Below are 27,762 nucleotides of genomic sequence, written 5' to 3'. Positions count from 1 at the left end.
AACAAAGTTGTATTATAAATATTTCAAAAAACAGTTCTACATTTTTTAACCAATTTACCATCTTTAATAAACACAACTAAAAGTGGCTTATGACACACAGTATAGTATTGGATTTATTTTTTTTATAAAGACTTACATAGTCTAACTACAATGCAATGCTTACCAAACCCTGATTATTTAGTTAGTTACATTGTTGCAATGCAATTATTGTCCCCAGTAAGGTTTCATAAAACATACAAAAATACAAAGCAAGAGAGCTGAACTATGAACTGGATCTAAACTTGGTTTCAACTGGTCAAAGTGATGTTGATCAGATGATCAAAGCATGAATATAATGTTTTTCTGAGACATTAAAATGAATGTATTTGATACAGAGAAGCACATTACTGCAAAGGTTAAGAACAAGAAACTGACATGAGTAGTTGGTCATATTTTAGAGCTCACTGTAATGGAGCTTTAACAATCATAATGTTTGGAGGAAGGCATTCAATGAGGGCTTTGTAAAACTGATTAAATTGATGACTTCCCTAATTGAAATTGACGTTTTTTCCCCCTCTCTTTTAAGATACATCATGTTATTATGATTAGGTTGTATTCACCAGGCAAAGGATTTCAATTTAGCAAATAGCTTTAAAGATAATATTCAAGGGTGTCATTAGGCAAAGAAGCTGGATTTGAATATCAATGACAATATTCAATTGTTTCCCCCTATTTCATGCACTCTTGACCACAAATAAAGTATCTCAAAGCATTTCAAGTACTCTTTTGGCCCATATATGGTTGTCTTCAAATACCCGTTGGCATCAGGCTTCTCACTGGGGGTCTGTGCTGGAGGATCCCACAATGCCATGCTGTCGCAGAAGGTTCCTCAGGATCTGATTTTTGGACTTCCAGTCTTCCACCTGAGCAACAGCAACACAGATAATACCGTAATAATGTAATAATAATGACTCAAGCGCTGATTTATGACTTTCTATCAGGTATGCAATAACCATGACTAACTAAGTTGCTACATTGGGCTGATAATTGGTCTTTCATTAGAATGTTGCTATCAGCTACAAGCTTTAGAAGTAATATTCTGGCTTTAAATTCAATTAAGTTGAATTGGTAAACCAGCATAATATGGTAAACCAGCATAATAACACTGTTATGTATGTATGGAATTTTACTTTTTAACTGATTTTGTGCTGTAGAATTTGTTATATGTGGCAAATATATACCGGTACACTAAATTCCATTGAAATAAAGTTTCTGATTTTAAAACTACATATTGGCTAGACGTCGTTTAACCTGCATATCACTGTATCAGCTCCTCCAAAAGTAAACTTTGCAAACAGAAAGCAAAATCCACAAGACTTTGCTCCATGAAATCAATTACAGCTGCAACGATTACTCAATTAATCGATTAGACAACTATTTTGAGTAACAAAGTAACAAAGTTTTGCATGTAGACTGTGGAGCTTGGGCAAAAACTTTTTCCCCCAAGACCTACATTAACAAGAGTACTGCATTCACACAGACTACCTATCTGTCATAGGGGTTGATTATGGCCTGCAGCGCCATGCTACGTCCTGCTACACCCTGCAATGCCCTGCTACGCCATTAACTACTACAACTACTATTTCTAGTCATAGTACCATTATCTTTATTGTGACTATAATTGCCACGGTTCATCACACCCCCAACCTGCACTGTCAGACACCGCCTACCAAGGGCCTTGGTCTGGCCGAGGTTTCTCCCTAAAAAGGAAGTTTTTCCTCGCCACTGTCGCACTAAATGCTTGCTCTTGGGGGAATTACTGGAATTGTTGGGTCTTTGTAAATTATAGAGTGTGGTCTAGACCTACTCTATCTGTAAAGTGTCTTGAGATAACTCTAACTATGATTTGATACTATAAATAAAATTGAATTGAATTGCTGACAGTGAATATGCCAAACGTCCCCATTTCCATTGTCGTTGTACACGTGTATACGGTTGCCATTTCTTTCTACTCGACTGACAATTATCTGAATGGTCAACATTTCAAATCTTGTACAGAGGCAAAAAGTAATGACACTTGACAGTATTAGTCCCAAAACACATGCAGACATACCTCCTGTCTAAGTAGCTGGTTGTCGATCCTGAGACGATCAAGAGTGCCGATATCTTCCCCCAGCTTCAGGTTGCTCTGTCGGAGTTCCTTGATGTACTCGCAGGCTTTTGACAAGATTCCTCCTTTACTCTAAAACAAAACACAAGGCAACTTAAAAATAATCAAGAAATTGCCCTCAATCCTTTTTAATGTACAGTAACTAATACAGTAATAATGTAATAATGTAGTCAATTTATAACCCCCTCAACAAAAAAACCCAGATAAAACCCACCAGTGCCACTTTGTTATTTTCATGCATGTCATTCTGTTATGTTTGTACTTTTTCTGTAAGCGTGCTGTCCATAACGTTCAGTGTTGTGAAAAAGAATTTCCCCTTTGGGGACAATAAAGTCTATGAAAAGTTTGGAATATAAACCGTTTGCAAATAGGACCTCTTTAGGATTTAGGATCTAAAGAGTAACATTCCTTCACTGGATTTAATATCTTTGCCAGTATGAAAACCAGAGTGGAGTGGGAGTCTTAGCTGAACTTGCCTGTCCCGTCTTGGTATAGTCAATGTTACAGTCTGGGATGGCCTTTGACAGCTGGACAATCCAGTTGTTTATCTTGTCCCTGCGCCGGCGCTCAACTGTTGGAACAACATTTAAAATTGACTCCATCAATTATATCTGCTCAGATATTTTAGTAAAATGCAGCTATATCTTCAACTGGATGGACAACACTGGATGTGGGCACTAACCTTCATTGTGCTGGGCTCGCCGTTTATCATCTCTGGAACCCCTAGGAGCCTCTTGCTTTCTAGAAAACAGATTAGAACAAAGATATTAAGTTAGGGTGATTTGCTGGATGTAAAATAATTTCGTCATTTAATGCAACCGTACTGTATTTCTTTTCAATTATGATGTAATTACGCTATGTATGGCTGAGTGCGAGGTGCGATTGTCCTTTGATTTGAACTCGTCAGAACTTCCTGGGGTGACATCATCACATAAAGCTGCCCTGTAAAATAAAAGCTTATTGTCAGCTGCAGGGAATAATTGTTAGTACACATACAGTATAGCATATTATAATTAAAGGCACAATTTCCTAAAAAACAATGTATAGGGCTCATGCAAAAAGAATCCCTCTTAACCATCACGTATGACCCACTAGAAGTGTGGGGCAGTGTCTTTCTGTCTGTCTGTGTTTATGCACTATAAAGCCTTCAAGTTATGGGCAATTAAAAAAAATAGACACATATTTCTCCTCTATATTTCACATCATAAAAAGTCAGATGTCAGTCCAGAAACATCGTTCCCAATTTCCTCATTATTATTATTATTTTTTTTTATTTGAAAATGATAATAATAATTTAAAAAAAAATTTAAAAAATAAATATATATATATATATATATATATATATATATATATATATATATATATATATATATATATATATATATATATATATATATATATATATATATTTTTTTTTAAGTGTGCCTGCTCTGCGCTGTGACAGGAGCGGCACTTTAATGCAGCGGCACTTACACAGACACAGACAGCCAGGTCGCCTCTTTGATGAAACTGCAGCAGAGCATATTGGAGAGAAACTAAAACTAAAGTATCGATCTTATTGCACTGGTATTGATTAATATCAATTAGAGACGATACTGGTATCGGTATTGCCTCCGATACTGCCTAAAACGCTGGTATCGGTATCGGGATGTACTGGAGTTCATGCACCGATCCCATACCACCTAATAAAGCCCTGAAGAAAATCTACGTTAAAGTAGTTTATTTATGTTCTTTTTCTGTTATAACTGACTGTCAAACTGGATAATAAAAGAAAGTTCTGTGGCATTCATTGTTTGTGTTTGTTCATGTTTCACATACATAACAGTTTAACCTGACCCGGACCAACAACAAAGATAGAAATAATATCACATCCATACAGGGATAGTAGTATACAGCTGTTAAAACATAATGAAATATATGACACACCGGTGTCGGATCAGTACTCGGTATCGGCCGATACGCAATTTCAGGTATCAGAATCGGGAAGCAAAAAATGGACCATCTCTAATATCAATCTCTAATATCAATACCAATGTTGGAATCAATATTTAGATCGATCCACTCACCACTAATGAGCATTAGAGGAAGCGTTACATTCACGTAAGAAAATTAAGACCTGTTTAAATTGATTTAAGACCAAGAACACAATACTTCAGCAAATTTAAGACTTTTTAAGGCCTAAAATTTTGACTTTGAAATTTTAGACTTTTTAAAAGTTTTTAAGACCCCGCCGTAACACGGTTTCTGAAAATGGCATTTTACTGCGATATATATGATTATATATAGGGCTGGGCGATATGGACCAAAAGTCATATCCCGATATATTTTGGCTGAATATCGATATACGATATATATCCCGATATTTTTTTCCGCAAAGTGAGAGCAAATGTTCAGTCAAGCCAAAATCAAATATGACATGTCACAAGTAGTTTCATAGAGACAGTTGCAAAATCAAATAAATAATCAACCGGTTTCTTCACCTGGTTCATGATTAAATGCTCAGCTGTTCAAATAACAATAAAATGTAAACCTAAATACTGTATAACAGGAGTACCTTTTTTGAAATCAAAGCTCCATATTTGTGATTCGTTCCAAAGGTCAATTAAGCTTTTGATATTAATATAATCTACTTTGTTCAAAATGTAATGCCTCATGCCTGTAAGCCTAGGTTTATAGTCCCATTCTTCCACTTGATACTGCTTCCACTTAAGTAAACTAAAAGATGAACTATCGACTACAAAACAAAGAAACTAATTAATGTGTTAATACAAAGAATATTTATTATGATCGGTTCACAGATCTGAGTCCAAACGGAAACTTCACCCTTCTGAACTAAGAGTTTCTGCTTCAAGGTGAAGTTTAAAACAGACTGAAATGTCCAGGCTCATTCCTCCACTATTTATTTCTGTATGTATTTATGCGTTACATGTCATTTTAACGGGCACTGAGCTCCAGATCCTGCAGCCGCAGACGCCTCTCTGCTGCCCCGCTGTAGCTTCTCTCCGTCCGCCTGCCGCCGCAAACTTAGTGGAACTTTCCGCCGATATCGACATACAGGTCGCCCTGGACTACGTGTAAGATCCTACCGATCACCACTCTGTCTTTGGCTGGTCCGATTTGGATCAGCGGGGACCCAGCGCAGCAGCGAGGCAAAGCTGTGTTTTTCCGGGGAAGAGACGCTGCGGCCGCCACGGAGCTCTCCGCCTCCCGCTGCCGCCGGAGCTCAGATTGCTGGTCGGGCGGCATACATAATCATAAAACACATTGTCACCTGTTAAATGTTATTCATTGCTGTTTGTTCTTTTCATTTCCTCTATCGAACATAATTAAGCAGTACAAAAGTCCGGCATCTTTAGCGTTGATCTGAATGCTTCGGACCCCTGTTCCAAGATGGCGGCGGTTTTGACGTATGTTTAGAACCTCAAGGCGACATCTGTGTATATATCTATGGGAGCAAGGAACACATTTGAACTATATCGATATATGCGATATGGTCTAATTCCATATCTCATTTAAAAATATATCGATATATTTTTAATATCGATATATCGCCCAGCCCTAATTATATACAGGCAGTAATTACCTGTGGGTGTGGTCTGGCCCAGCAGCGTGTCAGAGGCCTGCACTGTGGTCACCATGGTGCCAGTGGTGGCGTCTGCGATGGTGGCAGGGTAGTAGGCGTACTGCGTCTCTGTGCTGCTGTCTCCCTCCAACCCCTCAGGCTGGGAGAACACAGCCTGACATCAAAGAGACATTAACTCCACGGTTAGTCTTGTGTTGCAACGTTCAAGTGGTACAAAAGAAATGAGAGATCAAATCTATCAGGAAGTGTAAATCCACAAGTAACTTTAAATAACTAAAATGTATATTTACTAGACACAACTATACTGTATACAAAAACTGAGCATGAAAGAACCACAAAATAAAGCTCAACATACACCAAACATAATTGGTAACTATAAAGTACACTGAGACAAAAATAGATACAGATAAAGTTAGGGGGCAATGAATAAAAATAAAAAAAATGACAAAAAAATATGTAAGTAAATGATCACATCAGGGTTAAGAAATAGAAAATCAGTTAATCAATGACATGTAATGCCAACTGACGACCAGTAGCGGTGAATCAAGATCACCACTTACTAAGAGGAAAGTTACACCCTCCAACTCTCCTAAAGTCAAACGTATTATCAGTCTGTACATTTTTGATGACATTTACAGTGCTGAATATATAATAATAATAAACCTTTATTTATCCAGGTAAGTTGATTGAGAACAAATTCTCATTTGCAACAACGACCTGTAGTCCTAGTATGCACGTCTTTATGGTGGGAAGAAACCGGAGCACCCGGAGGAAACCCACGCAAACACGGGGAGAACATACAAACTCCACACAGAAAGGCCCAGAACGACCTGGACTCGAAACCCAGAACCTTCTTGCTGTGAAGCAGAAGTGCTAACCACTGAGCCACCGTGCTGCCTAATATCAGTGCAGAAAAGATGAGCGGCGTAGCCAGACCATACGCCAGCGCAGACACAGCCCTGTGGAGATAGATCTGGCAAAGCGAGACTAACCGAGTACAGACACCGGCTGCAGAGAGCACTTTACCCAGACAACACACAAGTTTTGTTTTAGCCTCAAGTTAGCCTCTAGTCATCAAGTTACCCACATAATTAATTAGAGTAAGTAAGTAAGTAAAGTTTATTTGTATAGCACCTTTCACAGATAAAAATCACAAAGTGCCTTACAATAAAATGTAATACAACAAATTAAAATACAAGGAAAATGTAAATACAAATAGAAAACATAAACAACCATAAAAAAAAAAAAAAAAAACTCGACTAACTAAAAGCCTGCTTGAATAGCAGAGCCTTCAATTGCTTTTTAAAATATTCTACAGAATTCAGACAACGTAGAGAGGGAGGCAAGACATTCCAGAGCCCAGGAGCCACTGCTTGGAATGATCGATCCCCTCTAGTTTAAAAATGAGTGCGGGGAGCCACTAATAGCCTCTGACCTAATGACCTCAGACTACGGGTGGGAGTATGAGGCTGAATCAAGTCAGAGATGTAGGGAGGAACTTGACTGTGCAGGGCTCTAAAAGTAAGGACCAGGATTTTAAATTTAATTCTATACTGAACTGGTAACCAGTGAAGTGATGCTGGATATGATCGCCTTAGTTATTACCAGTGTAAGTGATGGTCAGTGCCAGCTAAAGATGAGAAACACCTACCTGAATGTTTCATAAACTGCTCTTTACTAATGATAAATAGAGTTTAGCGAATCCGTGCATCCTGTGTCTAATAGTGCGTTCCATACCTCTTGATGGAGTTGAATGCGTTCCATTTAACAAGTCGGATTTTCACTGTGGGGTTAGCTCTAGCCAGGTTAGCCGTTGTTAGCAACACCAGTTGATAACAACGAATTACGCTGTTTTTGTGCCCCAAACAGCGTAGAGAAATGTCCACAGATAGAAGTTGGACAGCACTGTGTGCACGACTGATTTAATGAGACACAAATAAGACAGAAGTGCTAATAAACTGTATATTACTACAGCTTTCACTGCTGTTTATGCACGGAGCAGCCATGTTGTATTTTGAGCTTGGGGTACTGTGAGGTTGTCTGACTTCCCAGCTCGGAAATCCGAGTTCAGGGGGCGTAGCCGACTTTGACCTTGGAAAATCCGACATCAGAGTACAAATGGAACGCACAAAATAAACTCTGCTCGATTTTAGTATAAAAACATCAGGGTTGAAAAAGTGACTGTACAAGCTTAATAGCATAGTCTTTAATGGAGATCAGAAAGGCATGCTTATAGAGTTGGTCAGTGTTGTTCTAACCTGTGTGACAGTCTGGGTGGTTGCGGGGAAACCAGTGACCAGGCTGACCGCTGCAGCTCCATCTGTCTGCCCCTCCAACTGGCCATCTGACACCTGGATCACTCTGTAGGTCACCTGGTGCACAAAGTCTAGATTTCATTATCACTGAGGTGACATATATACACAACTGTAGAGCAATAGGAGCATACAGATACAGAGTCTTAATCTAACTTCTACTTTTAGGTCTCCATTAAGTGAACTGGGTCATGAGTACTGAGACCAGGGGGTAATGTGACTGGCATTCTGGCACAATTATCAAGAATTAGCTATTTATTTTCTGCTCACAAATGAAAAATTGTGTTGCCGGGACTGTAGCAGGAGTTTTCTGAGGACCTGATAAACAAGGACAGCCTACGGGGGGAGGGGGACCTTGTGATGACTGTTCAGCCAATTAAAAAGGAGCTGCTTTCGGCTCTTATTTTCTTTTTTCTTTTTTTTTTTTTTTTTTTTTTTTTAGGATGGTGTGGCTACAGTCATCAGTACTGTGAGCCCCAAGGTCTTTTAGAGATCCTGAGGATTCAGGAGTGGATGTCTATTACTTAATTTGCTTTAACCCAACTAGTGGAACAATCTAAATCCCAATTCACTCCAGTGTGCTTTGGCCTTGCTTTTCAGTTCTGCATCTACAATATTAATCCAAAATCTATTAAAGACTTTCTGCAGGTTTCACCAAGTCAAATTTAAGACCTTTTAAGACCTTTTTAAGACCATTATGAATGAAATTTAAGACCTTTATCACAACATCAACTAAGCCCTGAATTCAGTCTTTTTTAAGCCAAATATTGCTAAACTGGTACTACCCCATAGCTGAAGAATAAAATCTGTTTTATGTCTGTGGTACAATCCGAAAGAGACTCGCGCAAATAATAAATAAGTTGCATGTTGGTCTCATTTAAAGTCGTAATACAGCGAAATTATTTGGACTAACGAAAGAAAGAACTACAACACCACAGAATTAAAAAAGAGCATTAGAGGTTGTGTTGCGTGAAGGTAGGAAAATTAGGACCTATTTAAATGATTTAAGACGTAGAACACAATACTAGAATGTAAGACTCTTTAAGGCCTAGCATTATGATTTTTGAAATTTTAGACTTTTTAAGACCCCACGGAAACCCTCTATTATAATTTGTTGTATTGTCTCTGCCTGATTGCTGTATGTGTGTATAGCATGTCCAGAAAGCTTTTTCCTGAATGAGAGTTTAGGTAAAGTCTTGCTAAATTTTAAACAACATATCAAAACCATCATCATTACTGTCTCCTACCTGCCCGCCTGCACCTTCTGTCTTGAAGAGATATTTGATGGGTTGGTCAGTGAAGGTGGCAGCAGACTGAATCGTGGCAATGGCTGCCGGGTCCTCTGCCGTGGCTACAGACCCTGAAGGAGCACAAAACCACATAACATGTCAACTTTGTAGTTGTCAAAAATAGCTCATGTAAACAACAGCTTTAAGACTACTTAAAACCATATCATTAGTGTTTCAGGTATAATCACACAACCATGTATGCTGTTACAAGGTAGTCTAAACAGTGTGACAGGAAATGATATACAGTGAGCATCTAAAGCATGTTTTCATGGTTAAAATGTTTACACTCATGTTGACTTGGCTAAGACATTTCAAAAGCATACAGTATTAATAGCCTGAACCACCACTAATTAAGGATTTTTCAACTTTCAAAGACAATTCCTGATACTGGGGTGTTTGACTTATGAAAAATATACAACGTACCCTTGGTACATATTTAATCACTTTGAATACCTTTTCACAACACAGTTAAAATAGTGACACTGATTTAATAAGCAATAATGATAGGTTGTTGTTGTTCTACCTTCCTCGTTGACGGTAACACTCCCATCTTGGTCAGGGCTTTTCTGTTGGCTGCACACATGGAAATAGAAGAGATGTTGCGGTTAAATTAGCTGATTGATTCGTTAACTACTAGCTAGTCAGTGGAGCGGTAGCCTAGTCTATCAACGTATTTTTGTTGTTAACGTTATTAGTTGACAATGGCGCATGTTAACGTTACGGTCCCACTCACCTCTTCATTTCTGCCGACAGTCTTTGCCGAGGAGACCGCCTTCACTCGCGCCACCAGCCAGTCTGTGAAACAAGTTCATAAGTTTGACAAAAAGACGGATGACAATTTGTTCAAAACTACACTATATTGACTATATATATATATGACTTTAAACGACAATGACCCTAAAGAAGAAACCTAGAAGAATAGGGTTATTGTTGGTAGCTAGCTGTGACGAGCTGAGTCAGAGCAGCGAATATTACCATGGGCGATGACGGAAACTGGCCGTCTTTGCCTTCAAAATTAAAGCATTCAATTAGGCCGAACCAAAAACGCGATGAAAAACAGTATTATGAAAACGCGTTTTCATTTACTTAATATAATTCCTGAGGGATGTCTGTATTTTAACTCTTAAAGTTTGTCATTTACATAGTTTTTTATAAACGTTGTAAACACGTAGTTTGCTTTGGAATTCACACCGGAAATTACGTTTCATTGTTGCTACCTTGACACGGATCGTACCTTTCTGCTACATTACCACTCGGCCCCAGCGGTTTTTACAGATGTTTAAACAAGCACTTTTCTTTCCGTTAACTTTGTGGCGGCAGTGTCTGCAATAACAAATATATACGATCTAAAATAATATTTAAGAAGCTAAAATGTGTGTCAAATTATGTTGAATATATTCCAGTATGAACAAAGATCTACTTACCGCCGCAGTGGTCCCTCCCCCGATATTTGTCAACAGACCAGCGTCGATGTCGACTAAACGCATGCGCGACAGGAAATTAATCCCCCCCGATTCCAGATCAGTTTTGAACAAATATTTTAATGATTAAAGCTTTGCGAAAATCTGACCCACGGTCTGTGGTTGATACTGCCACATTTTCAGTGGAGACGGGGCGTTGAGGAACTTTATTGTTTAGTTTAGTTTTTATTGCAAAATAGGTGCATAACAAATACCAATTACATACAGTATATAGCAAGGGTTAAGGGGTAAATGTATAGTGAAAAAGAAAGCAGTTCTAGCAGCTGTCTGTCTGACAGCGTAGTACTTTAGATGACAATTCTGAAAAGTACTGCGCTGTCAGACAGACAGTATACCTCCTGTCCAGTGGGACACAACCTTAAACATCTAGCCTTAAAATGCAGGATAAAATGATGCAGCACTAATATCAATGATAATAAAACACTAGGGAAAATTGTACCGCATTAATTAGTGGCCTAGCTACTTTTAGTCATTATTTAACACTATATGGTATGATTTAAATGCAACCGCAAAAGGAAAGTAGTAGGCCTAATAACAACAAATCAATGGTATGCTTCTCTCATTTGCGGAAATAAGTGTTTACTCTTTTATTTGCCAAACGGAGACAAAATTGTTTATGAGAGTCCTTAACAGAATGAAACCCTTGGGTGTCAAACCCAAGGCCCGCGGGCCAAATCCGTCCCATCAGAAATTTTGATCAGGCCGCATATCAATTTATGTTCACAATAGATTTTGGCCCGCCTAGATGTGAGCCAAACCAAAAAGACGGGAAGCTGTTTTACAGACTGCAGTTGTGCGACACTCAAAGCAGAATTTGACAGATTTGTTGACTTTGAGGCTCAGAAATTGCCATAGAACCAGAGAGTTTACATATTCAGGCAGAATAGGTAGAAGTGGAACCATAAGTAGAATTACTTAGTGAGCGAAGTAACCACTGAGCTACACAAACACATTTGTAAGAGCAGGAAATAGACTTTTTATTGGCTGCTGTTTTCTGCTCTCAAGATGCTAATGTGATGTTGTTATTGAGAAACAATTTCATAGCGTTCCACACTGTGCTTTCATCCTCTTTAAGAAGGCATTACTGTAAGTTGGATGTTGCTGTGCAGTCAGAAATCGGAGGGAAAAACGTACTGACACTAGATTTGTACCCGGGGAGGGATTGAGAGCAAACTATTAAAATGGCCTTGAAATTTGAGATAACCACTGCTCTGTACCAATGCAACAAGTTTTGTGGGAAACTGGCTTCTATTATCATGAGCCATGCGGGTCTTTTATAGTCTATTCTGTGATGCATAACAGACAGGGACTTGTGCTCATTAAAGGCTTTGGTTACTTTTATCAATAAAAACGAGTCTCGTAGCAGCCATAAGAGTGATATGAATGGAAACGCATTGTAAAGATTAGTGCTCCATAAATGCAACGTTTGCTGACTTATAGAAAGTGGGAAGATTTCAGGTAAAAGGTGGCTTTTTTAGGAATTGTCAGAGCAGCAGTCCACAGCAGTCCACATTTATGACTTTTCAGTGAGAGACTCATTGTCAATCCTGTGATTTTAAAAGGTAATCAATATTGTAAAAAATCCCAGTGAGGTAATTTCAGTGAATTAGCTTAAAGTAACACTATGTAACTTTTCCCGCTTCGGTCCCCCTACAGGTCAGTATGGTTGGAAGCGGAATTGTCCATTACGTTACATTGTCCAGTTCATCCGCTACCCGATCTGGCAAACTTGCATAATGTAATGTAATGGACAATTCCACTTCCAACCTGTACCGAAGCGGGAAAAATTACATAGTGTTGCTTTAAGACCCTGTGGTAGTGCTGAGCCTATTAATCAGTTAATTAGTAGGCAGATGACAGAAGTCTAATCAATCATTCTTTTCATAGTCAGTCAACCAACAGCATATGCTGAACATAACCTGAGATCACTGAAACCTATGTCCCTGACTTCCTCTCTTTCTGTAACAAAATGTGTGGTCGCAAGAAGAGCCATTTCACACACCTCACTATCACCTCTTTTACTGAAAGATCCCAGTTTTTTTCTCCCCTTGGTGTTTGTCTGCCTCTGGTGGTCAATTGATAATATTCACTGGATGATATCCCTGCCCTGTTACACTAATAGTCTTGCAGCTGATGTTATGCTCTGTAGGCCTATTTGGTTCCACACATAGACTGATATTTACAGTATACGGTCAACAATAGGTCAACAAGAGGTCCTGGCATCTGGAAGACCGAGCCGAGGCTGATGTACAGAGTCCTAAACAGAATTATGGACAGCAAAAGATTGGACAGCGCATGTGGTTTGATCCTGCAAAGGGATGGAGATCAGCAAACCTCCTAAGATAATTAGTAACCACTGAGCTACACCAATGCATCTGTAACAGCCAGCAACAGACCTTAAGGCTGATGGTGTCTTCTCTGTAAGTCCTAAAGGGTGATTGTATCCTCTAAAGACATTACTGTAAAAGTTAAATGTTGTGGTGCAGTTTGGAATCAGGGAGAAAAAACACTGGACAGCACCAGCACCCATGGTTCAATCCCCAGATGGGATAGAGAGCAGTGAATTCTTCAGGTAGAATTACTGATCGAAGTAAACACTAAGTTATTCCACTACCTTTATAAACATGAGCCTGTGAGTGCTGCAGAATTGACTCTGTGATACATGCAAAGAGAGGGACTTAGCCTTGTTCTTAGTTTTTTTTTTAAATTTGATTGCAAGCAGTACATTAAACAAATTATGAACTCTAACAAGAAAGCTGTTAAAACACTAAATGTATGTACTATTCAATATTTTGTATTATTTATTAAAGATGTGCAGATTAGGAAGTGAGAGCATTTTTTTGTGAGCAAAATAAAACATAATCACACATTTATCAACTTCTAGAAACAGTGCAAATGTTAAATGCAAATTAATACCTTTCTTTCTTTCTTTCTTTTTAAACATGTTTTTATTGAAGCCAAAGAGAAATTCTTCATATATAAATACACATGAGAAAGACAAACAACGAAACAAACAATGAACCCCCTACCCCTGCAGCCCATTTCAATTAAGTAAGGTATATGGTCCTGATATATATATGTATGTATATATATATATATATATATATATATATATATATATATATATATATATATATATATATATATATATATATATATATATATATATATATATATATATATATATATATATATATATATATATATATATATATATATATATATATATATATATATATATATATATATATATATATATATATATATATATATATATATATATATATATATATATATATATATATATATATATATATATATATATATATATATATATATATATATATATATATATATATATATATATATATATATATGTTATATGTTCTATGCACAATGTTAAATAGAGACACAACAGCAAATGAGAGAGAGAAAGACACAACAAAGTTCCCCGGCCTCAACTCGAACAGGAGACGTTGTGGTTCGTGGTCGCCGTCTTAACTCCTAAGCCACGGGTGCACCCCACACATTGTTTTATGTGAATGTATTGAATTTGGGGTTACAAACACGTTGTAATGCTTCTTTTGAGATTCATCATAAGTTGCATTTAATGTTGCTATATCTTGAATTTTACGTTGTCAATAGTGTTATATTGTCAAAAGTGTCTGTCTGATACCTTACAGGTCCTGTTGCCCTAACAGTAAACTATGCAAATAGTTCTCTTTGAAAAGATAAATACAACATATTACAGCATTGAGTAGAGACATTTGCATACTACTTCACTAGCCAGGGAGGTGTAATGATGATAGTAAGGGCAAAAAGATGAAAGGACATATCTTTTCAGGTGTACTATAAGATGTAAATTTAACTATTACCAATTCGATGGAGAACTTTCAGATTTACAGTTTTGTAGGCTAGAATAAACTTTTTCCCAGCTGTGCACGCATACATGCGGTAATAGTATTTTTTTTTTACTACGGCTCACTTTAGGTCCTTGTATGTCTCCCAATATATATCCAGACCCTATAGGGTCAGATGAAGTTTCAGTTTTTTCGAGGATATTACACTAATCATCATCATTGTAAATGCATTGAAGATCTTGATTATCATAGATTGGGAAGTTGCTGTTTCGAATATTAGAAATTGCGGACCCAATGTCTAATTTGAAAATTTAAATAAATTATGATTTGGTAGCCTAAATTTTCAGTTAATTGTCAAACATTTGGGAAGTTATCTTGGACGTGTAAATCTTCAACTGTTTCTATGCTGCTATTAAACCCAGTTTTTTACTGTTCCATCTGCAATAGGATGTTGGGGTTATTCCATATGATAGTGTGGGCATTTTGCCATGCAGGAAGGAGTTTAAAATAATAGGATTCTTGGTAATAGTTCATAGTGACTAGGAAAAGGAAGTGCTTTTATGGAAACACCCTTTAAGTGATGTCTTGCCTCGTTGTCCTCAGAGTGCAATCAGCACATACTGAACGCAATTAAACTGCAAGGTAATAACATTTAAAATTGAGAAGATTAAATCATCCTTTGGCTTTGAGGCCCGAAGGGTTTAAAGGTTAACTCTAGAGGATTTGCCTTTCCATAGAAATCTGGATATAGATTTATTTAGTTCATCAAAGAAAATGAATACATTTAGGTTAGTCAAAGCTTCCACAACTAATCCCTCATGTTGTCTGGCTACCGAGGACCCTCCACAGAGACAGAATCACCACAGGCCACAGTAAGGGTGGAGATCGATGTAGCAGGTAGCCTGTGGTGCCAGAACAGGGTGAGATGTGTCCTGAAGGGAAAGTGAGAGAGTGAGAGATTAAGTTCGGTAACACTCATTTATAGTTATATGTTGACATGTATGTAAACAGTGGTGGTACTGGTACAGCACATTGTAGTTCCAATCCCAGATTTTGGGAGTGTATAGCATCATACAGGATTTAAGTGGAATCAACTCATTTTCTATCAATAACCTAACATAAAGAACTAAGTCAATAAGATTTTTGTGATTTTTATTTTTACACCACTTAAGAACCTTTAAAGCAAGTTGTCTTTTGACTTGAAATGATGAGTATTTAAGAAACATCATTAGCATATTAACATACTTTCCACTATGCACTGTGTGAGAGTTAAAACTCTCTGGAGACCCTTCTTTTTGTAGTTTAAAAAAGACTTTTATGCTTGAAACTTGCTGTGTATGTCATTATCACATGTTAAGACAAGTTATGGTACTCCTTGTACCCATTTAATAAAGTCAGTGGGAGCAGCCTCATGTGGTCTATGTACTATTTGGTACAAAGTGGTTTCAACAGCAGTTCAGAACCGACTCTTCAAACTGACTCTTCAAACTAAGTGTAAAAGGAAAGCAATGACATATGTCAGAATGACTGAAGAGTTGTTGATTCAATATTTAATTTCAATATCTACTTAAAGGTCCCATATTATTTTTAGGTTCATACTTATTCATTACTATTTTGGGTTTCTCCTAGAAAATGTCTATATTCTTTAATATTCAGGAAACACATTGTTTTATATCACTATCTGTCTAAATATACCTGTAACAAAGCATAGCTTTGACATCAGTTTTGGTCGAAAGTCCTGAGTGCTTATTTAAAGGCCTCGTTTCTGAATACAGATGTGTGCATTTCTCTGTAGATTAAGCATTTTGATACTTTCACAGTATTTATATAGCACCTCAACCTGCTTTATAATTAAAAATAAGACATGAAATCTTACTTTTTACAATATTGGACTTTCAATATTTTAATATTTTAAGTTCAACCAGCTTAAAATGTTTAAGAGTGTGGAAAATATATAGTAAATTTCAAATCATCCAGTGTCTTTAATTTATGGATCACTGATGTGTGATTGTTTTGACTCTTAAGAATGTGACCAAGTTTGTTTTCTTTGGTCCACTGTGGAAAAAGATACTTGAATTGTAGTTGTTTTTACAACGTATAGTCAAATACATTTTTTTATTACAGGTATGTGATAACAGGTAATGTTAAGAGAAATTACTTTATTGTTCACTATTATATAGGATGTGTTTTCATGATGTGTCCTGAGCTATATCAAAGATCAAATAAATATTAACTAGAGTCACATCTCCACCCTTTCCTTTTGACAGTAAGAAATAACAATACAATTTAATTTGTTTGCATTCATTTAAATTGCCAGCCTATTGCTTTTCTAACAGTAATTAAATTAGTGCAATTGTATTATGAATATGTATTTAAACAATAAATAAATAAAATTAATTTAAACAATAAATAATTAAACAAAGAGAAAATGCCCCTGACATTGATGTGAACACGCCTCTGATAATGATGATAATGACAATGGAAGAGCCCTTAATCACTAATTTTTAATCAATGATCAGACTCTCAATGTGTGTTCATACTGCCAACAGCACATGCAAAGTCACCAGAGGTTAGATTGTTTATCACAGAGCTTAGAGACAAAAGAGCTGATTGCTCAATAAGACTGTTAAGATAAACTATCAAGGTTCTAGAAAACTTACAAAACAAATAATTTAATACAATGTGTCCATACCAGGGCAGAATTAACCTGCTGCTGGACACCCAATGCTCATTACAGTGTGAACACAGCAAGACATTTGTATGTACAAATGGGAGATAATACTAACCCTGGTTTCCCTTAAGTATGCTGTAGTCTATGGTAATTTGCTTCTCTTCTCGCCTGTTTCTTCGCGTCAGTATGCAGCTGTAGTTCATGGTTTTATTGGCGTATAGCACAGGATGGTTTAGGAGACAAAGCTTGCACAGCTTGGATGGGTTAGCTGGCAGGGACCCGTTTGATGTCATAAATACACAGGTGTATGGTGGAGAGTCTTGACATCCTGGATAATAGCATTCCAACCTTCAATAGATCAAAATTAGGTAAATTTTTGAATGAATGTCAAAACCAACAGCAAATGCATATCCAAATAGATGCAAATAGATGAGTGTGAACATTCTGTGTTGTTAATGAGTAGGCTGGATGCTTGAACCTGAGGTTGTTGTTATCGATGCAAGCTGTAAAAATGCCGAAATTCCCTGATCCTTTGGTAGAAGTTGAACCTACAATCAGACGGCATTTTGTTGGTATAAATAAGAGATGGTGTAATATAAAAAACAAAGAACTGGGTAAGTCTTCAGAGAAACTGAAACAATCGTGAAGATAAATGGTCTTATATTCAGGTATATATATATGATAATTTCCTAATTTTTGAGTTGATCTAATTCAACCAGGAGTTTGCTTTGCTTGCTGGTTTTAATATTACTTCTGGACTATGATTCTTGTAAAAGTCTTATTGTAAGATTAGCAGCATGGTTACTTCCTTAGTTCAGGATTTAAGGAAATTATTTGCTTTCTTTCCAAGTGTTAGATGAGAAGGTTGATAACATTCTCCTACGTGCCTACGTGTTAAGTATGGAGCTAGAGCCTGCAGGTGATTAGCATAGCTTAGCATAAAGACTGCAATATTGAGTGTGGTCAGCTATATACTCTCACTATATATATAAATAGCATCTATTAGCACCTCCAAAGCCAACAAATTAACACAAATGAAAATGTAATAATGAAAATCAGTGGTTTGAGGGGAAGTAACTTGCTCTAATGATTTCTTAGAGAACAACACATAAGGGTAGTGACTTCCTGGAGACAGGTGACATCACAGTGCGGTTGTAAGGCAACCTGTGGAGACACTGACTGCACAAAACTGTACAGATGAAGAAGCTATTGTTCATCAAGCAAAAGTTACAACATGTAACTACCTCTTAAGTAATAATGTAATCAAATCTCTTAAATCTGATTAAGGCCGGTTCTGCTGATCAATAAGATTGTTACTGAAGCAGCAGTAACCACTAAAATGGTTTGGCGTCTTCCTGAATCTCAAAGCTAGAAATTCAACCACCCACAGCTGCTCATGTCCACTGTTATATCATACTTTGTGCATGATGATGCTTCTAAGTAGTTATTTAAATACTTCATTATGATTCTAGTTTAATTTAAAAGGAAGTCCCCTTTCTATTTTTTGAAGTAAGCTTACCTATAAGGAGGAAGAGAAGAAACAAAGAGATGTACATTGTGCTGATCCAGCTGACATTTGACGAAAACAAAACGTGGTACAGTCACTGAGGGAATAAATAAATAACATGTCCATCTATATGAGCACATGACTACATGTTACACTTTCAAATGATACTTAAAATGACCATTCAATCCAAATGCTGCAAGTGTTCATCATAACATCTTCATCTTGACAAGAGTAACAAATATATGTGCAGTTCTGGCACACAGTATTCAGCTCTGGCTGTTGGAGCATGGAAGTGAATTCTTGAATATAAGTTATAGTGTGTTCATGAGCAAATCCATGCTATGCCATGTTTAATATTGTTATTGATCCGCCCTTGTCGAGCAGCAGCAAAGTATAGTTTTATAAGCTTATAAAAACATTAAACCATGAAATGAGATCATGCATTAGACTTGTCTTTCACTTTTATGAAACCGTAACCAATTTCGAACCCTAATGTCATGATACATATAAATAGCCTTCAACCTAACTTAATGAACAGACAACAGTTGCTGTGTTCCAAAAGGTCTTATGCAGTGTTTCAAAAGAATATACAGTCAAAATATACGTGAAATGTAATTGCATTGTCTTACCCTTGATTTGCTTTTTGTTCTTTTCTTTTCCGTCAATTGCAACAGGGGATGGCAGTAATCCTAGAATCAGTGGGCAGGGCCTAATGAGGAAGGAAGCTGGAGTCGAGTCGGGTGGGAGGGTTGGATGGGAGATTGCCTTAAAGTGCTGCTGTACTGTGCAGTACAGATTGTTTTTGTCTAAGTAAGTTCCATCGGTCATTGCTGATGTAAAAACGGTTTCTTATTTTTACACTGTTACTTGGCACACTTTTGAGCAAGACTCTTTGGACAGACATTATACATTTTTTTTAACCTTTATTTATTCAGGGAAGGTTCACTGAGAGGCAGCCTCTCTTTTGCAGGAACGCCCTGATCACATTCACACAGTTACACATGGAAGCTGCCCAATACAACCACAGTCTGATCTGCTGGCCACTGAGCAGCTCCACCATTCTAAACCTGTGATGTGTGCAGGTTATAAACATTTACTCTTCAGAATGGTATCAATAGCATAATAATTTACTCCCTCTGTTGTTTTTTTATGTGTATCAACCAGTCTGCCAATCTACTTACTCATTTCTATTTTGTTTCAACTGATTCTTTTTGTGTCTAAATTCACAATGTCTACATAAGGTCATCGCTTTGGCCAGGGGCGATTCTAGGATCAGACCTTCAGGGGGGCTCAGCCCCTAATGAGAATGTGACATGGATACAGTGCCTTGCAAAAGTGTTAACCTCCCCTGCTAAATCAGTAATTTCATTAGCCGATAATCTCTGAGCTAGCTACTGAATAACGTCAGTAAACGTTTTATTAAACACTATTAACACTATGATGGAACTAAATCAGACACTTTATAAGTCACAGTAATAACGACCAATTTGACACAATGTTCTAATATTCAGCAATTTTAGTTGCTTACGTTTCAATTTGGGTTATAATCTGCGCCAATGAATAAACCATGAACCAACTTCTATTCTGGGGACTACCAACGTTAAACTTCACAACCACAATCCTGCTCTCCCTCTGACAGATCAGATAGAGACTCAGCCAAATGCGAGAGTCTGGCACAACCACCTCCGAGTGGCCAAAACTAAGTTTCTGTTAACCCTTTCCTTGACTGGATTACAGGTGGATAGCATTGGCGACACAGGATATTAAACCTTTTTCATGCCCTTTGAACCTGTAATTGTTTGTCCTCTGTCACTAACAGACAAGTTCACAAACTTTAACTTGAAGTACTAAAACACAAAAAAAATGTAGGGGGGCTGAGATGAAATTTAGGCTTGAGCCCCCCTTAAAAAGGGTCTAAAATCGCCAAAGACTCTGGCCTTGGCTCATGTAACCTGCATGTTTTTTTCCGGCCTTGTAACTGGAAATGAAGTGTGTACTAGTCATTAATGCATTAGGACTAATGGATATGTGTTATAATATGTTTGCATTTCCTGGATCCTCCTCCCAAGAGAGAAATTAGAAAACATGCCCATGCCTTGAAAAATGGAAAGTGGTGCTAGATTGCAATAATGCAAATGACAATGTTCAAAACTAGAAAAATGCCCAACAACCTTCTAACAAGATAGATAAAAAAAAAGAACTGTGGCCAGCAACCTGGAGATATCTGGACATATTTTTGATAATCATGCACTATTTCTATGGATAACTATTTCTAAAGCAATGCTATAATGCTGCCCTTGATATACAAAAAAACTGGAAATCACGAAACTTTAGGTATGATTTTGGCTCATGAGCTTCTTTGTCAGATTAACTACATACATTTAAAATAGTCTTTAACCTTGCTCACAGAAAAGGCCTGTACTATGAAGCAAGTTCGACATACACAGGATATGGTTTCATTATCTGGCTTCACCCTAACGGCGAGCGGTCACACAACGGTGGTTATCAACTTGGTGGTCCTGCATTGCCAAACCGTCTGGCTACACCAAACATAAATTCTGGCAAAGGAGAAAAAAATGCTCTGGGTTGCTGGCATTTCTTATAATCGTCTTGAGCGGCCCTAAGCTCCAGATGCAGCGTTGTTTCCGCAAAATAGTCTTGGGAAGGAACTTGTTTTGGTGGAACATATGCACACTGCAAAAGAAACCGTAACATACAATATGGTTGGAATGGATACATGGTTGCTTTTTTTTCTTCTTTTACCAGACTATACAGCCTACTGTATACATTAGCGGCAAGCAGACTTCCTCCGCCCATAGCTTAATCTCGACAGAACACCATGGAGAATTTAATCTTAACCATTATTAAAACAGAGCAGGAAATATTGGTGTGTGTGTGTGTGTGTGTGTGTGTGTGTGTGTGTGTGTGTGTGTGTGTGTGTGTGTGTGCGTGCACACGCAAAGCATCGGTAAACTATGGTGAGCTCTAAGATGAGGAAAGAAACTAATACCCCTTTGCCGATGGCTCAATCAGGGAAACACCCAGATCGACAATGGGGTAACCCTGCGGCTTCGCGACCCATGTCCAGGTGGGTTTGATCAGGGTGATCAAACCCACCTGGACATGGGTCGCGAACTTCTATATCCAAGAAGTTCCACTTCCGGGGTTGCTCCATTGCTTATGAAAATTCCGCCAAGATTTCACTCGTTTAGCTCGGATATCCGCTTTCTTTGTGTTGTAATTCTAAACTCCGGTTGATTTCTGAGGACTATGGTTAACTGCTCCTCAGATCTCTGCAGGGTAAATCCAGACAGCTAGCTAGACTATCTGTCCAATGAGTTTTCTGTTGCACGACTTAAACAACTTTTGAACATACACGTTCCACCAAAATAAGTTCCTTTCCAAGGCTAATTTGCAGAGGCGCCGTCGCTCCTTGGGGAATACAGTTTGTAATATAGTTTAAAACGTATTGTGTGTGCACAGAGTTGTCATTGTTACCACTACATTTGTAATATTAAATTGATATTTAATGAGTTTCCACCATAATGGATCATGTGCTTTCCCAACAATTATCCAGGTTCCAAGTATTTAATGAGGTTCATTCCATTTAGGGTTTATTGGCAACCTAGTTATGTACAACATGCTTTGAATATATATATATATATATATATATATATATATATATATATATATATATATATACACACTACCGGTCAAAAGTTTGGGGTCACTTAGAAATTTCCATTCCACTCCATTCCAGACACAATACCTGCTGAGATCAGTTGTATTGTTTTTTTTAACCAGGGCAGCAGTTTTCAGATAACATTATGTGCTTACATAATTGCAAAAGGGTTCTCGACTGTTGTAGGAAGAAGTGGCTGAAGAAACACTTGAAATTCATGCTTTTTGGTCTAAACGTCATACCCAAATTAAAAGTGGTACAGCTCCCATATACTTTGACACTCAGGGGTGTGCCTGATATCATTGGAAAGGAAACATTCTCAAGTTTTTGTTACAAGTGTCAAGGTGATTCTAGGCCTTACTGACACAGAGTTACAGAGCTAGAATGGAGATTGTTTATTTCTGTCCAAGTTATAAATCTGTAAAATTATTAAAATACACTGCTGTAAACACATCTGACAGGTTACAGACAACACAGCATTAGCCACGTCTCAGCTTACTACAGAAAAAAATTCAGAAGCTAAAAGACTCAAAAATGGATTTTATATGAATTCTTTTCTACAAATATGTCTGTGCGTTTTTTTATTTCTATTTGAAAAGTGCAAATAAAAAAAAGCCAAAAAACAAAAATACAAAACTTCTCAAATACACAAACAAACCCACATCAATCACCTTTCCAATGATATCAGGCACACCCCTGAGTGTCAAAGTATATGGGAGCTGTACCACTTTTAATTTGGGTATGACGTTTAGACCAAAAAGCATGAATTTCAAGTGTTTCTTCAGCCACTTCTTTCTACAACAGTCGAGAACCCTTTTGCAATTATGTAAGCACATAATGTTATCTGAAAACTGCTGCCCTGGTTAAAAAAAACAATACAACTGATCTCAGCAGGTATTGTGTCTGGAATGGAGTGGAATGGAAATTTCTAAGTGACCCCAAACTTTTGACCGGTAGTGTATATATATACATACACATATATATATCTTCACAACCACCCATACCTACTGTATATGGAAAAATCCAAAATAAGCAAATGATCACGTTGCAATAAATAAAGGACAGTTGAAAAATAGAGACATTTGTTATGTTCTTAAGCTCAGAGTTAAACCTGCATGCCCTTCTGTTCTAACTCTGCTGTCAGTGACTCTGCTTTTTAGCAGCTCTGACAACAAACTCACATCAGAACATCATATTTGAATGATGTACTACTGTGCTGTATACTGTGTGAACAGTGTTTTAGGAGTTTACTGCATGAGATATTGTCTAAGATCGAAATGTTAAAGCACAGCTAAAGGAGTCTCATATCTAAAGTTCTCCACTGTTCAAACAAAACTCCCATAATGTCACCCAAGTGAAGACAACCCATACAGATTTAACACTAGAACTGCCATGACGGTCATTTTGACCGTTTTGGAGTTTATAAGTGCAATAACTTTGCTGAATAAAAAAATTCACCTCTATTATTCTGGTACATGAATTTTCCTAAAAGTGTCTGTTTTTTCATTTTTGATTTTTTTTAAATAAATTACACAAAAGGCAAAGAAAATATAATCAATTTAACCTATTTTGGCCAAAAATGGTCATATTGACCGCAAGGGTTTTCGTGGCTATATTTATGTAATTTTTCGCGCGGTTGAAGACGCATCTCGGTTGCTTAGTAACTATCTTTGTATCTTTTAGAGAAACGTCACTAGCTTCACCTAGCCTATTTGTATTTACCAGTAGCCTAGTTGATTACAGTAGCCTGACACTGCTTTTTATAGCCTATTTAGAAACAAGTTTGTAGTAAAATGTCCAGAATGAATGACCGAATGAAGAGGAATATGACTGTTGAAATGGCCTTGGAGATATTTCAGAACATGAGAAGTGATGATTCTGATGCCGGGGCTCTATCGGCGTCGGAGGAGGACAGTGAAGTGACAGCAATCATTCCTGGGTGAATGACATGTCCAACACTTCATCCTCATCAGAGAGTTAGTCCGTAGGCCAACAGCGGAAAAAGAGGCGACAACTTTCACTTCTGACTTCGGATCCGGTTACGCTTGATGGTCCCTTTGACGGCGTTGAGCCAGTCACGGCTGATGTTCCCAATGAGTCGGTCGCTGATGTTACCGGTGAGCAGGTCACGACTGATGTTCCCGGTGAGTTCCGCTGCATAGCTATTCTGGTCATATTTGCAATTGTAGGCTATCATTATTATTATCATTAGTCTATTAGTTATTGTTGTTTTTGGCCTTGGCCTACCCCTCGAGGGCACTGAATACAGCCCGCCTGAGTCATCACGGCCGGAGGCGGCTGTGGAAATGGGGAAGGATGGGACGTGGTGGACGGTGCTTCAGCTGACTGAACGTCCAGGGAGAAAGCAGAGCCAAAACGTCCTGATGGAAGCTGCTGGCCCCACAGCGCACGCAAAGCGCAACACTGAAGATGCGCTCACGGCCTTTGTGTGTCTCTTCGATAATGGCATGCTGAAGCACATCAGGGACTGCGCTGTGGCTGAGGCCCAGCGGCACCATGGCGACAGCTCCTGGGACCTGACAGTGGCTGAACTAAAAGCCTTTACAGCCCTGCTGCTACCGATTTAGAGAGATCATGAAATTCCTGCGGTTTTATGAGAAAGAAACCAGACACATTCATCTGCAAGATGACAAGTTTGCCCTGGTGTCGGCAACCTGGAACAAGTTTGTGGAGAACAGCATAGCTTGTTACAAGCCAGGTGCCGACATCACGATTGATGAGCAGCTGTTCCCCACCAAGGCCCGGTGCAAATTTATTCAATATGGCGAACAAGCCTGATAAATTCGGCATCAAATTCTGGCTGGCTGCGGATGTGCAGTCCAAATATATGCTGAATGGGGCTCCGTATCTGGGTAAAGAGGAGACACGGAGCAAAGGTCAGCCTGTGGGAGAGAGTGTGGTGCTGAAACTGGCGGGGCCATTTCTGGGGAAGGGAAGAAACACTTTCTTCACCTCCCTAAAACTGGCCACTTGTTATGGTTTGCTCTCTCTCCGCCCTGAGTTGGGTGGTTTTTTCCAGGTGCACCTGCTTCGAACTGATAACGCCCATTCAATCCAATGATAACATTCGAAGCGGGTGGTTTTTTCCCTGTTTGTCTGTGTATTCTGTGTTTTTCCACCTGGAGTGCTGGAGACGTGTCCAGAGGGAAGTAGGTCAAGGGGCGTGGCCGATTCAACACTGCACAGCCGGTCTTCACAACTTCATGATTCGCTCCTGCAATACTTAAACCCGGGCTGATCACCTCTTCGGCGCCAGTTTGTTATCCACAACCCATGTGGTAACTTGGCTCTCAGTTAAACGCCAGTATTGTCCGTGTAACCCTGAACTCTAGTTTATGCCTTTGTTCCCTGAGCTCATACTAACCCTGTGTCTCTCTCTCTCTAGTCCCTGCTCAGACCTGCTGCTTCCTCCGCTGTGCCTGCACGCTCCCCAGCCTCACCGTTCTGCCGCTGCCTCCACCTGGGACTCATTCTATGTACTCAGCTCTGCCTGTTCACCTCGTGTCCCGTAACACGTCGACTCATCCCCGTCGGCTCGCCCTGACACTGCCCTCAGTGATTCTCTGAGTACACTCTGCTCCATTAAACCTTTTAAAACTGATTTTACTTTGTCTGTGTGAAATCTCTGCGTTCTGGGTCAGACAAACCCCAACAGCACTGCCTTACAGGCCAAAACGACCAGCCTGGTTAGCACCCTGGGGCAAAGCCAAACGTGAGTTGCCTCCCTCTGTAAAAGAGCAGGCAGAGCTGTTCTGCACAAAGGTGCTGAAATGTGCTAATGCAACACTGACCATTTACCAGGGAAAGCCGAGAAAAAATGTGTGCATTCTGAGCTCAGTGCACACAAGTGTGGGGATAACAGATGGGCCGAAGGCAAAACCTGAGTCTGTGACTTACTATAACAACACCAAATACAGCGTAGATTTGTTGGATGAGATGGCGAAGGCGTACTCCGTGAAAGGCTGTAGGCTACACGAAGATGGCCAGTGGCTGTATTTTATAACATCCTCGACCTGGCTGGAATAAACGCACATGTCCTATACAAGGAGTGCACTAGCAGCAAGATTTCAAGAAGAAAGTTTTTGCTGCAGTTGGCAGATTTTTTTGTATATAGCCTATGAAATTGGTTTACTATGCCATGATATTAAGTATTGAAACACGTAGCCTATAAGGCCTACTACTGAAATGTATAATTAAACTCGTTAAAATGTACATGTTGATGTTATGTCGTTTCTCTAAAGATATCCTAACACAATATATGCATTTGTAACCCATATAGAATATGCTGTCACCAAAGGGTTAACTAGTTGAGTGTCAAATTACATGATGCCAGTAGAGGGTGCCCTAGCGCTGGTTTTTACGCCGTCATTGGGAATTTTCCGTTGTATCGAGTTGCATTAGACCTTTTCTCAGATAATTCTTTCTTGTACACTGATAACATTTGTAATGTATATGAGCATGTATATCTTTTCCCCAACCAGAGTTTTGTATGTTGATGCCTTTTGTTAATAAAAAAAAGCTCTAGTTCATGTGGTGGAAATAGATCGAAAAAACAGTAACATATCTAGTCAATTCTAATCAGGAGTTGTGTGGATAAGATTATTTTGTACTAGTAACCCAAGGACTGCATTGTGGGGGACGCTTTTCTGTTGTTCTTCACTGTGTTTTCCTGCCGAAACCTCCGGTGAGTTCTGTTGTCTCAATGTGCTCATTAGCAGACCCGTCGCCAGACCTCAGTCTTAAGGGGGGCATATGAAATACATGGGAGGGCACAATTATTATTAGCGTACAGTACGTATATTTATAATAATCATTTACTCTTGTTATACTATTCGTACGTAATCATCACGTTAAACATAACCAACAGCAATATGACCAGGTAGCCTATATAGCCTACAACACATTACATAGAAGCAATGTTATGAATATCCATAAAACACTTGACTATACAACATATTAGATGTAACACCAGAAGCATCTCTCAAACATTGCATTTTAAAGCAGTCAACAGAAGGATATGCATTGCTATGCATGTGCCATGAGACATACATGCACGCACGCACACACACACGCACAGAGACTTTGAACCTACCGGTACTTTGAGTGAAGGCAGCCTGTCCTCTCACCAGTCCCTCCTGTCATTTGAAGCTGGATGCTTATTTAAGCCCTTGTCTGTAAATCTTAAACCCCTTAATGAAGAAGGTCGC

At 38.5% G+C, this 27,762-nt stretch overlaps 2 protein-coding genes across 7 annotated transcripts; both read right to left on the bottom strand.

Annotated features, from left to right (window-relative positions):
* Positions 1–83: 83 nt before the first annotated feature.
* usf1 (upstream transcription factor 1) lies at positions 84–27,665 on the bottom strand. 4 transcript variants are annotated; one of them, XM_028572856.1, is made up of 12 exons: positions 10,758–10,821; positions 10,568–10,656; positions 10,067–10,128; positions 9,857–9,906; positions 9,292–9,404; positions 7,991–8,104; positions 5,733–5,886; positions 3,004–3,091; positions 2,832–2,890; positions 2,626–2,720; positions 2,093–2,221; positions 84–902 (listed from the first exon to the last, which is right to left on the bottom strand). In XM_028572856.1, exons 3-12 carry the CDS (start codon positions 10,072–10,074, stop codon positions 813–815), a joined length of 900 nt encoding a protein of 299 aa, XP_028428657.1. In that variant the 5' UTR covers positions 10,075–10,128; positions 10,568–10,656; positions 10,758–10,821; the 3' UTR covers positions 84–812. The 4 variants fall into 4 exon arrangements, with proteins under 4 accessions (XP_028428657.1, XP_028428658.1, XP_028428655.1 ...); XM_028572857.1 differs by lacking the exons at positions 10,568–10,656; positions 10,758–10,821 and adding an exon at positions 27,648–27,665; XM_028572854.1 differs by lacking the exon at positions 10,568–10,656 and having other exon boundaries at positions 10,758–10,804.
* LOC114552215 (uncharacterized) lies at positions 14,212–19,809 on the bottom strand. 3 transcript variants are annotated; one of them, XM_028572860.1, is made up of 5 exons: positions 19,482–19,809; positions 18,865–18,949; positions 17,824–17,893; positions 17,461–17,693; positions 14,212–15,606 (listed from the first exon to the last, which is right to left on the bottom strand). In XM_028572860.1, exons 2-5 carry the CDS (start codon positions 18,899–18,901, stop codon positions 15,491–15,493), a joined length of 456 nt encoding a protein of 151 aa, XP_028428661.1. In that variant the 5' UTR covers positions 18,902–18,949; positions 19,482–19,809; the 3' UTR covers positions 14,212–15,490. The 3 variants fall into 3 exon arrangements, with proteins under 3 accessions (XP_028428661.1, XP_028428662.1, XP_028428660.1); XM_028572861.1 differs by having other exon boundaries at positions 18,865–18,914; XM_028572859.1 differs by lacking the exon at positions 18,865–18,949.
* Positions 27,666–27,762: the final 97 nt, after the last annotated feature.

This window comes from Perca flavescens, chromosome 3 (assembly GCF_004354835.1).
Source record: "Perca flavescens isolate YP-PL-M2 chromosome 3, PFLA_1.0, whole genome shotgun sequence".
NCBI lineage: Eukaryota > Metazoa > Chordata > Actinopteri > Perciformes > Percidae > Perca > Perca flavescens.
This window is presented reverse-complemented; position numbering and strand designations above follow the sequence as displayed.

Excerpts from the sequence above, each read along its gene's own strand:
- LOC114552215 (XM_028572859.1), bottom strand. The coding sequence starts at position 19,680 with ATGACCGATGGAACTTACTTAGACAAAAACAATCTGTACTGCACAGTA. Across the intron at positions 17,894-19,481 it reads GAACAAAAAGCAAATCAAGG|GTTCAACTTCTACCAAAGGA; the intron begins GTAAGACAATGC and ends GTCTGATTGTAG. Across the intron at positions 15,607-17,460 it reads CATACTTAAGGGAAACCAGG|GACACATCTCACCCTGTTCT; the intron begins GTTAGTATTATC and ends CTTTCCCTTCAG.
- usf1 (XM_028572857.1), bottom strand. Across the intron at positions 5,887-7,990 it reads CCACCCAGACTGTCACACAG|GCTGTGTTCTCCCAGCCTGA; the intron begins GTTAGAACAACA and ends CTTTGATGTCAG. Across the intron at positions 903-2,092 it reads ACCAGCTACTTAGACAGGAG|GTGGAAGACTGGAAGTCCAA; the intron begins GTATGTCTGCAT and ends GCTGTTGCTCAG.